Below are 12,237 nucleotides of genomic sequence, written 5' to 3'. Positions count from 1 at the left end.
TTATACGAAATACTCGAATGCTGAAACAAAGACACATGGAATGAAAAAGATAAAATCTGCAAGAAGAAATTATTGTTAAATTATGTAAGAGAGTGGACAATGGCCACTGAATAGCCATTGATCTAGCCAACGACGATATACAATAGAAATAAACCAACGACGAAGCATTCGAATATTGTACGAAATACTCGAATGCTCAAACAATGAAAACTAGAATGAAAGAAATAATATCTGAAAGAAGAAAGATAATTAAAACCTGAAAGAAAAAATAATTAGTACCTGAAAGAAGGAATTATTATTAAATTATTCAAGAGAGTAGACAATGGCCATTGAATAGCCATTGATCAAGCCAACGATGATATACAAATAAACCAACGACGAAGCATTCGAATATTGTACAAAATATTCGAATGCACAAACAATGAAATCTAGAATAAAAGAAATAGAATCTGAAAGAAGAAAGATAATTAAAAGCTGAAACAAAAAATAATTAGTACCTGAAAGAAAAATATTAACGCGAACCCTGCGAAGTCGAAGCGACAACTGGCTCGAGCCTTCACGCGAGCCCCTTATATAGCAGCGGCCGGGCGAAGATCGGCGAAAATTTCCGAACTTTACCGATTCCTTTAAAAGTTACTTTTCCGCTGTAATAACTAATAATTTATTAACTTTCTTGACTATTATCGTTAATATACTTTGCAAACTATTTGTCATCAACAATTTTAATTTGTTATTAACAATAAATTTATTAATTTATTAACTTCTTGTAAGTTCCGAATATATTCTAACACAAATACGTCGTTTGTTTAAGTAGTAGGCAATAATTTATTAATTTTTTCACTTTTATTATAAATATACGTTGCGAGCAATTTGTTATTAACAATATTAATTTGTTATAAACAATCAGTGTAATAATTTATAAACTTTTTGCACATTATAGTTACATTTTGACACAAATTCGTTCCAAGTTCAAGTAATAGTCAGTAATTCCTTAATGTTTTCACTTTTATTGTGAATTTACGTTGTGAACAATTTGTTATTAAAATTAATAATTTGTTACTGACGATAAATATTATAATTTGTAAATTTTATTTATGCTTTTAGAATATAAATTTCCGTGATGCATTTATGTGAAGTATTTTTATGCTTTATGCAATTTGTTAATAACAATTTCAATTTGTCATTAATGATATATTTCATAATTTATACATTTTTTATAAATTATAACTGCATTTGCACTTCCATACGATGAATTTCCATGGTATGTCCATGGTAAATCAATATATTGTTGTTTCCTTTCTATTTTTGGCTAAAATGAAATATTACGCGCAAAGCAAAAATGTTACAAGATTCATCATTATCTTAAAAGTTGAGTGCCAGTTTATCATTTAACAATTTTATATTACAAAGTTATTTGTGTACCGAATAACGAAATTTCTTCTTCGGAAAACCTTACAGAATACACTACTGCATAACAAATTCGTATCAGATAAAGAACTTTTTCTAACAATGCAAGAATATCCGTAGAAAGTACGTTTGGAGGCTTACTTTTAAACTTCGATGACCAATTTGCTTATTCAGAAGCACAAATAATTATTATTATAGACATCAATAAATTCGGCAAACTATCATCTAACTTGTAAGATAACAATGAACCCTCTAACATTCATACTTTTCACATAATACTTCATTTCAGTCAAAAATCTTACGTTTTTAGAAAATCTCACAATTTTCAAAAACTAATGGCAATTTCATTTACGTATTTGTTATAGCGAATAATTTATAAATGTTTTCACTTTTATTATCAATTTACATTGTGAACAATTTGTTATTAGCTATAAGTGTAATAATTTATAAATTTTTTGGAAATTATAGGTACATTTTAACACAAGTACATTATAAGTTCAAGTAATAGCCATTATTTATTAATTTTTTCACTTTCATTATCAATTTATGTGATAAACAATTTGTTATTAATAATAAATTTGATAATTTATAAACATTTTCTATTTTGATAAACTCCGCATACTCACGCCTAACTTGTAAGGCAACAATGAACCTGTCAATTTTGAAGTACATAGGTGCTTGACCTTTACTGTATTCATCACCTAACCAAGTGAGAAATACCAAATTATTGACTATACCATTACAGTTCTAAGCGTCGATACATACCTAACAAATCCCGCATGGTATAGAAACTCAAGAAATTACAAAAATCTACCGAATTAAATTGTGTATGTACCACTTAACATTTAAATAGAAAAATTAGTAATTAATATGGCATTGCGATCAAGAAGTAGTCATTCGAAATCTATGTCAAACATTGTGGACAACGTTGTAAACAATAAAGAAAAATTTCAAGAAAATTCTGTTTTGATCGAAAATAGATATAGAACCTACACTTTTAAGGACTTTAAAGAAGAAGAATATTTTACGAAAGATTCATTTTGTGACCATAAAGAAGTACAGTCTACACGCAAATCTCGAAATTTCATAAAGAAATTAATTGCTTCTTTGGAGAGAAAAAATGAAGTGTGCAAGGCAGACGATGAATTTTTTTCAAAATACTACAAAAGAAATGACTACTCTAATCCAAATTCTGATTACTCGTTTGATCAAAAACTTCAGACTCCGGAGAGAATAAGAAAATTTGGAGTAAAAGTTCCATTTCCGAATGTAGAATTGAATAAAATATCTTCACAAAATTGTGGACAGGAACGAAGTGCTGAATCGAAAGTGTTTGCTAGAAATCAAGTGTCTGTATTTTCAAACATTATACCAAAAACAAAATTTTCGCCAGAAAATTATAAGTATGTTGAAAGTAGCAATTCAAGGAAATCAGTAACTGAAATTTCAGATAAAATAGGAAGAGATTTTAAAATAAATGAACAACGAAATACAAAGTACTATAGAGAAAATTATTCACAGTCTTATTCAAAAAGGCACATTGGTACACAAAATAAAAACGAGAGAGAGAAACGTCACGATTTCTCTTCTTTCGAGCCTAATCGACATTTAGTCGAGTTACAAAATCGAACAGACATTGTAAATTCTTATTTTTTAAAAAGTAACGAAAATGATTTAAAAGGAAACACGTTAGAAAATATATTTACAAATCTAAAAATAGGAGGAAATTCAAAAAAAGGAATGTTTCATGGCAATTTTAAAAAGACACTCAATAGAAACAAATCTTTCAAGGATCTCTTTGGATCTGTAATAAAATGGAAAAAATCAGGAAATAAGGAAAGACCTCAACAATTTATGTCCTGTGACCATTTATTCGAAAAGCCAAAGAAGTTTGATTGGAAAAATGGTAAAAAATTATCAAAAGCTTCCTCATTTCAAGCAATCATATATCACGATCGTGAAGATGAAAATTTTGAACAGGTAAAGTAATTAAATATTTTACTTTTTTAATTATATAAGATATATTATTAACCATTATATTATATTATATATTCATAATTTTCTGTACGAAAAGAAACATCTATATCAAATTATTTGAATAATAATTATTAAATCTCAAATTTATTTTTTCTTTAAATTTTCAAACTTATTGATATTTTTATAATAATAGTAAATTTTTATTATCATATAATTTATGACTTTATCTTTTATCAATTTTAATAATACAATAATAAAAATGTTTCGTTATCAAAAAAGTATCATATATAAAAGTGAACAAATAGATATGAAAATACGTAAACAAAAAATGAACTTATTTTGTATGATAGAAAACTATTTCAATGTTAATATTGTCGTTAATAATTCAATAAAAATTGCAGGGTGAAAAACATAAAGCAACAATTCGTCCTGTTTATGGTGGAAAAAGAAACGAACAACTTTTGAAAGTATATACGAAGAAAAATGAAGATTATGAATATTTTATGATAGAAGACAGCATGGAAAATCTCATAAAACCTTCTGCGATTAAGGATATACAAAAACATCTTTATCAGCCTTCACAAAAAGCACGAATTAATGACAATATTAATGCACAAAAATATTGGTAATGACAAAGGAAAAAGATAACCTATTTATCAAATTTCATAACTTGTGACAATCAGTATACATACATTTGTATGATATCAAAAATCAAATATTTTTTCAATTACGAAAATATTGACTTGGACATAATTTTGTACAGAAATAGTAAATTATTAGTATTGAATATTCTATTTTATGGAAAATATTAAATGATCAAGTTACATAAGCAAATCATATTAGGATCTTATCCTTTAGTATAATCATACTGTATTTTATAAAATAATTACTTTCCCAGAAAATTTAAGAAACCAACCTTTTCTACGTGAAGTTAATGTTACACTATTTTTGTAAACTTCCTTTTTTACATTTTAATAATCTTATTTTAAGTAATCGATAGTAAAAACTTATTGTAAGGAATATCTATAATACTGAAACAATGGAAAAGAAATAAAAATTGAATTTATAATAAAAATATTGAGAACCACTGTTCAGCACAGGTACTTTAAATAGTAAGAATGTCCCTCTATGTGAAAACGTTCGATGCTCCAACAGATGTATCTTGAATATGAAATATAGTGATTCGTGTGCATATGTCAAAATTTTATTGTAGTTTATCACGATTAGTTATCTGTGTGCAATAAGTATAGGTGTTTAATAAAAAATTATACACAAGACTTTTATGGACTATGCAGGAATTTTCTTATGTGTTATCAGAGTACGAGGAAATAAATCCTCTTCTTTATAAGCCTATCAATTCAACTCAACGAATCAAGGTATTTCTTTAGCGCTAAGAAATAATTCTTATGCAACAATAACACATTGTGTAAGAGACGTTATCTCTTTTCACAATATTCATGATGCTTTTATTGATTATACTTCTGTTGACCCACTATACTTATGCATGCACCCGTTTAATTTATTGTTCGATAACGCGCATAATATATTAAATTACTATTTGAAATTGCGTAAATAAAATGTGTCCAACTTTAAAATTTATTTGTCATTCATAATTTTCTATGCAATAAATTCTAATTATAATAAAAATTAATCAAAATAAATATTTTTTTGCAATATATTATAATAATTTTATAGTAACTTGATTTAAATGAAATATAAAAATATTTCCTTATCATTTTTTTCAAATAATATGTCATGCTTTAAAAATAAAATTTGGAAATAATTTTTAACTTGTTAATATTTATTTTATTATATTCCAGTATACATGTTTCAACATATCCCCCAGCTATATTATATTGGGTTCAACTAGTGGCAGTATTTATTTATTCTCAAGGAAACCATGCTCCTTCATACAATTGATACCCTTATCGGTACTTAAATTTTATTTAATTTTCTACAGTAAGAAGTTAAATAATTTCTATAAATCCTGCGTAAAAAATGACTAAAAAAATAATTTTTAATTAATATGTCTGTAATAACAGGAAGGCATAGTGTCCCGTATTCTCATATCACCCGATGAGAAAACAATAGCCTTAACAACAACTCGTGGTATAATTTGTCTGGTAGCCTTAAAACCAGTGTTAAAATTAATAGCCATATCAACTGAATATGTTCGCAAAAATATTAACTGTCTTTGTTGGAATGATAATAGCTGTGAAATTTATGTTGGAGATGGAAATGGACGGGTTTCTGTTATTGTGCTATCTATTTTTACGGTAAAATATTATTCTCATCTTTGAAGAAGTTGTAACATCTATTTTTGAATAAAGATTATAAATATTATAACTAAATGATCAAAATCTGTTAATATATCCTGAGAAAAATTAAAGAAAAATGTTAAATATACAGGTACTTCTAGATTTTTATTTGTGTAATGTTTCAGGTTAATGGTATCTTTCAAGCACCAGCCTGTACCCTAATGAATTTAGATTCATCCATTGTACAACTTACTTTTTCATCACCTTTGCTATTGGTGTCAACATTGACTCGATGTTACATATGTGATACAATACAAGAACAATATAAGCAAGTCGGAAATAAAGCACGAAATGGAGAATTTGGTGCTTGTTTTTATAAAACATATCCTACAGAAAATAAGAGTGCTCCAATTAACCAAAAAGAAGGAAAGTTAGTCAATAAAAAAGGTTTTTTTAATTTCATTGCTGAGGCTAATAGTAAGGTGCAAGAGGAAAATTTTCCTCAAATCTTTTGTTCTCGACCAGGATCTAGGCTTTGGGAAGTAGCTGCAAATGGAACTGTGATAAAAACTCATCAGTTTAAAGAAGCGCTTGCGATTGCACCTACAACAATATGTAAACCAAATATTAGAAAATCCAATTATCAAAAGCACACAGAACAAACTTGGTTGCCACAGTCTATTAATTTTTCCCATCTATTTGTCATAGCAAAGAAGTATTTATTTTCATATACTTCTACTGGCCTATATATCATTGATCCTATAACTGCAACTGTAGTGCTATGGAATAATGAATTTTCAAATATAAGTTTTGTAGAAACTATAGAGAACAAGATATATTTGATGACTTCTGGTGGGGAATTCCACTGTTTAGTTTTATGTTCCTTAGATTCTTTAATATTACAACTATATAATAAGAAAAAATATTATGAATGTTTAGAAATATGCCTCATGTATAAAGTACAATTAAAGAAAGTAGTAAATAATACTAAAATTAATAATATTTGTGATATAGAGATTAAGTTGCAAATATTTAGAGATGACGAGTTATCAACGTTATTGTATCCTTTAATAATGTTACTAGAATCTAATTTAAAGATAACTCCAAAAAAGTTAGATTCGGGTATCGTAGTCGTTAATTATGGAAAGTCAAGCCTAAAAGGCGAGGAAAATTGTATATTTCATTCAGCATCTCATTGTTCTCTGCAAAATAATGAAAATCTTTTTGAAACCGAATTAGAGGCAGAGAAAGAAACATCAACCAATTTATTAAATGATTTTGATAATAAAGTGATAGAGGATGAAGATACAAATTGCAATACAGCAAAAGAAATAGTAGTAGCACAAAATGCGGAGTTATCAGTAACCAAAGAAGAGCTGAATTCAAACAAAAATGTAACACATAAAATACAAGTAGATCTGGAAGCTATATATGCATTAGTCAGTAATATTAAGTCTTCAATGGACGAAGAAGAATTAGAAAAAATAATTTTGGATATAGATTGGAAAATGGATGTTATTAAAGACTCATATGAAAACTTAGTTGAATTAAAAAACTTCTTATATGAAGTATTAAGAAGTGTAGAACTATATTATTTTAATGCTCTACTAGAAAATATTTCAATACAACTGATACAATCTACAGATAATGAAAATATTATTAAACAAATAATGAAAGCTTTTATTAATGTGAATGCTCAAAATTGTAGAAGATGTACCTGTAGTAATCCATACCCAACTGATGAACTATCAGAACCAAAGTTCCTGGGGTTTGGTACAGCCCTTCTTAAAAAAATGCTAAATGAAAATAAGGAAGAATGTATAAATTTATGTAACAAAGTACCTTATATGTGGCGAGACTATTTGCCACTATACACAGAACGACATGGTATACTAATGAATGATATACTGCGTCAATGTCTTCAAACTAGAGATAATATTGTACTTTCCATTCTTTTACCTTTATTGGATGGAAATCACTGGAAGACTGTAGCAACATATGCAAAAGAAATACAAGAGGGACAGTGTTTGTTCTGTGGAAAGTCTATAAAAAAGGGAAATCGCGAAGAATCGATAAACTGGACTGTTGTGATATATGAAATCATAAAAAGACAGGGACCTGACATTGCCATGACACTACTAATAAAGTTAGAAAAAGCTATTTCTAATGTACCTATTGATATAAGGTTAGTTTTATTTTTCTAGATATTTAAATGTAAAACGACCTAAAAATGTTTGATTATGGATGCTTTTATATTGATTTTAATTTGTTGTAGTATATTTCAATCATTAATATTTACAAAGCTAATATATCGACATGGAATGAAGTGTACTATAAATTTTAACAAAAGTAATATGGAATCATCTCAATATAATACAATATGTTCTACTCAGGTAATTGTTATTTTTAAGTTTTAATGAACAAAAAATATATTGGAAGTGAATCTTAATCTAACTAACCATTTTATTTATTCAATATAAAAATATTAAACTTTCGTTATCTTTTTTATCATTTTAACTAAATAAAAAAAAATTAAAGATTATTTATAAAAATTCAGTTTTATTAAAGACAGTATTTGTTATAGATAGGAATTTTCCTTATTCTATACATTATGGACTCAATTTTCTTTTTATTGAAGAATGAATAATATAAAATAATATTTAATAAGATAGTAATTTCTAAAAATGTAAAATTGAAATTTACCATCATCAAATGATAGCCATAAACATCTGAAATATAGATATTTATTTTATATATGTACAGAGGTATAAGTCAATCATTTCACAATTTATAAAAAAAACTGCCAAATTTAAATATCACCATTTTGAACAAAAGATAAATATAAGATACATAACAATATCAATTTTAAACTACAATAATTTTAACTAATTTGTGAACTTCCTGTATATTATTTTAAATTTTACATTGTCCAACAATTATACAAATACTTCATATTTTTTTTCAGATTCAAAATCAATTGGTTAAAGTTCTTGAAAAAGATTTAAGTCAACCAATTAATAAAAATATTTTCGAGAATGGACCGCATCATTGGGGAATGAATTATCAGAATAAATTATCTACATGTCCTTGCTGCACGTTGTCCCTTCAAACACCGGTTCTATTAGGTAACAATGGAATCGCAATATTTGATTGCGGTCACGCTTATCACGTAAATTGTATAATAGAAAAGAAACTTACAGCCTGTACCCTTCATTCCTAATTATACATGTACGAACATAAATAAATCTGGTTACAAGATTTGTTAAAATGATTTTCAAAAGGTAAAGTTGGACACTATATATCTAGTCTTTAAAAAATTTGTTTGTATGTGCTTCTGTAAGCATAATTATAAATTTATTGTCGAAATACAAATTGTTATCACAGATAAATCTTACGACTTAACAATGAAATTAAAATTAAACTAAATCATCTTTGGCCAGACTGTAAAAGTTTTGTCAAGTATAACTTTGTTTATATAGAAAAATGATAAAAATTACAATAAAAACTAGTGTTTGTATATTAGAAATACATGGGAAAAACTAAGTGAAGTTCTTATATAGTAAATAAAATTATATTTCTTAATTTATAACAAAATTAAAATAATTTTACGAATTAAATAATTCACCATTTTTATCAACTGTCATGTTTTTAAAAATTTAATTCGACTTTAGAAAATAATATATTATTTTATATCTGTATATGTATCGTAATTTGTACCTTTGATGATCAATTACATATGCAATATAATTAAAGGATTCTAATTGCAGTTCAACACTTACCTTATTTAACATATTTATTATTTAATTCGAAAAAATTTATACAGTATGAGGCATTCGAAATGTGTGCAATCTAAAAGATCATATGAATTATTGTTTCAAAGGACTTGTTTTGTTTGTATTCTAGCAGTCTTAAATATTCTTTTAAACTTTGTAAAATTAAAGATGGGAAATGATTTACTCTTGCATAGATTAAATAAATAAAATCAGTCTTATAATACATTTCCCACATTAAATATAAAATACGATATCAAAGGTTTATATCATTTGAGCATTAATTATATACTTTGAGCGACGATCATAATAGCATTATATGTACATAAATATTAATTTCTTTTATTACTACATCAGTTACTTGGTCATTAATGACGAACTTTGGCCTATATTTCGTTCATATTACTACATTACTCAATTTCCTAATAATTGACTAATTATTTTTTAGTACAAACCATTTCAATACTCTCCTGATACAATTAATGATTCCTTACTTACATTTTTTCATATTATATCAAATTGGTATTATATTTTTGATATTGTGTGTTGGATCCTACTTATTTTTATACCTGATCAAACACAGTTTATTAAATTATAAATAATTTCATATTTGTTATTGGAAAAGAAAAAAGTAATAATAAGTAATGAATAACAAAACAATGGTTACTTAGAAACAGAAAAATAAGATATGCGAATAAAGAATAAACATAAATTAATGTACATAAAATATTTAGTTCATAACAAATACTTCGAATAATAAAAAAATTTTGTTTAACAATATTTAAATAATCAAAATAATACACTAATTATACTTTTATATTTAATACTTATTTTCTTTTACTGAATAAAAGCAGAAAAATCAGAGGGTGCATTATGTGTTCAATCGTTCAAGAACGAACGGATGGAGCGACTTTAATTACACATAACCTCGACCCAAAAAGTCGTCGGAAATATACGTTTACTACACTGTAATCAGTATCATAATTCGAAAAAGAAACAAAATAAAGCACACAGAGGAAATTAATTGAATTGTTTTAGGAATTTATGTTAAAGTTAATATAAATTATAATTTCAAGGGATACTGAAAGACTTTTTTGCATAAATAATCCTATTTTGCATTCTCAACCGTATGACTGTTTCAAATGTTGAAGTATTAGTAATATGCACACAAAAATGACTTTTTCATCTTTTCCTCTAACTATTACACAAGTCTTTTGAAAGTAAAAATAACGAGTTTGTAAACAAGTAAATGATAAAAATTCAGATTTGGTAATGATGCCTCAATCTGCATAACGTGATTTAAAATTTCTTATCCTACGGTAACGAGCCAAAATATTGTTGAATATTTCGAATTACAATGAAAAACGTAATTTGTTGTTTATAACAAATAATGCATACTTTTCTCTTTCCACGCTGAATAAATTTGTCACGCAAAAAGTGTAATTCTGTTTTCAATTTGAAAGCACATTTATATCGATCAATACATTACGGTATTGGAATATCGATTTTTGTAAGTGCGATCATAATTGACTAGATAGGTAACAACTTTTTTTTGTCACGCAATACTTAAGCCTATTATAATGTTACAACTTCGATAATGATTTATAGTTTTTAGTGTGTGCAAAATACAATGCAACGAATCTAATGCAAATTAGAAATATTTTTTTTTTTAAGTATTTGTATATAATATAAAATATGAATTATATTTATTTTATATTATACACATATATATATTTATATATCGATTTCATCGATTTATTCTAATATACTACTTTTATATATTGCGTAAAATTTTGCAAAGTATTTTTTTCATTTTCTGTTTTATAACATAAATAAAATAATAATTGCCATAATTGCATAGAATGCAATTAATCTTAATTGTTGAATAATCGTTACGTTTCATAAAAACATTTTGTACAAAGTATTCGACTTAAAAGCGCATAAGAAACAGTACTAAATTTTTCGTAACGACTTGTATAAATTTCGAATTTAAAAATCGAAAAGATTGTTCGATTTGACAAAGGCACAAGTGACTAGAATTTGTAAAATTCGTGTCTCGAAAATACAAAACGGCAAATTTACCGATATATAACGAAGAACACAAAAGATTTCGATCTTAATAAATCGTACAATATTTCTTTATAATTACCATCATCATCAACATAAAACGATGCTCAAATTTCAGTTTTTCACTCATTGTTTTTTATTTTTTATCTTTAAATATCAATTCAAGATGAAATTTGAACATTCGTAAAATCTAGTTTCGAGGATTCGTAGAAACTAGCATGTTAATTAAAATGCAATAATTTAAAATAAATAAATTCATCATTTTCTTCTTTCAATATTATAGATTATATAATTAATATTAAATGTTTTTAAAAAATTTTGTTCACCTTCTAGATATTTAACATGTTAGTAACTTGAATTCTCGAATGTTACTTCGATTTTGCTAGGTCTAATTGTACCTGCTTATACAATTAAAGCAATTAATTACTTGGTACACTATATTCAAGAAGACCAGGGTAACATATAGATGTTTAAACAAAATTTTAGCTCGTGTATCGTCTGAAAGTACATATATGTATATATAAATGTACTCTATTGATAAACAAAGTGATCCAGCAGGTATCGAGTTTTGAAGCTGTATTCTGTGATATATACACTTACCCCTTAACTCCATATACATTTCTCCAGGCAATCTCTATTTCTGACTTAATAAAATATGAACTGGTTTAAATAGTACGTTATACAACAAAATCACATGCTATATATATATATGCGTATAAGGAAATAATCGTAACGAGCAATTATTGTGCAAAGGGCGC

The 12,237-nt window shown here is 26.2% G+C and overlaps 2 protein-coding genes across 2 annotated transcripts; both read left to right on the top strand.

Moving 5' to 3' along the window:
• The first annotated feature begins 2,277 nt into the window (after positions 1 to 2,277).
• LOC108550805 (uncharacterized) lies at positions 2,278 to 4,013 on the top strand. The gene is made up of 2 exons (XM_017904670.1): positions 2,278 to 3,387; positions 3,786 to 4,013. The coding sequence occupies exons 1-2, from the start codon at positions 2,278 to 2,280 to the stop codon at positions 4,011 to 4,013; spliced, it is 1,338 nt and encodes a 445-aa protein (XP_017760159.1).
• A 535-nt stretch (positions 4,014 to 4,548) lies between these two features.
• On the top strand, positions 4,549 to 8,929 carry pink (WD40 repeat domain-containing protein pink). Its single transcript, XM_017904689.1, has 6 exons — positions 4,549 to 4,760; positions 5,205 to 5,315; positions 5,427 to 5,660; positions 5,828 to 7,827; positions 7,918 to 8,035; positions 8,608 to 8,929. Exons 1-6 carry the CDS (start codon positions 4,674 to 4,676, stop codon positions 8,860 to 8,862), a joined length of 2,805 nt encoding a protein of 934 aa, XP_017760178.1. The 5' UTR covers positions 4,549 to 4,673; the 3' UTR covers positions 8,863 to 8,929.
• Positions 8,930 to 12,237: the final 3,308 nt, after the last annotated feature.

This window comes from Eufriesea mexicana, unplaced genomic scaffold (assembly GCF_001483705.2).
Source record: "Eufriesea mexicana isolate 0111107269 unplaced genomic scaffold, ASM148370v2 scaffold2977, whole genome shotgun sequence".
Taxonomy (NCBI): Eukaryota; Metazoa; Arthropoda; class Insecta; order Hymenoptera; family Apidae; genus Eufriesea; species Eufriesea mexicana.
The sequence above is the reverse complement of the archived record's forward strand: the minus strand, read 5'-3'. Positions and strand labels throughout refer to the sequence as shown.

Bases quoted from the DNA above. Each gene is read 5' to 3' on its own strand.
- pink (XM_017904689.1), top strand. From the start codon at position 4,674: ATGCAGGAATTTTCTTATGTGTTATCAGAGTACGAGGAAATAAATCCT. The intron at 7,828-7,917 runs GTTAGTTTTATT...AATTTGTTGTAG, and splicing joins AATGTACCTATTGATATAAG to TATATTTCAATCATTAATAT. The intron at 8,036-8,607 runs GTAATTGTTATT...ATTTTTTTTCAG, and splicing joins ATACAATATGTTCTACTCAG to ATTCAAAATCAATTGGTTAA.
- LOC108550805 (XM_017904670.1), top strand. From the start codon at position 2,278: ATGGCATTGCGATCAAGAAGTAGTCATTCGAAATCTATGTCAAACATT. The intron at 3,388-3,785 runs GTAAAGTAATTA...TAAAAATTGCAG, and splicing joins AAGATGAAAATTTTGAACAG to GGTGAAAAACATAAAGCAAC.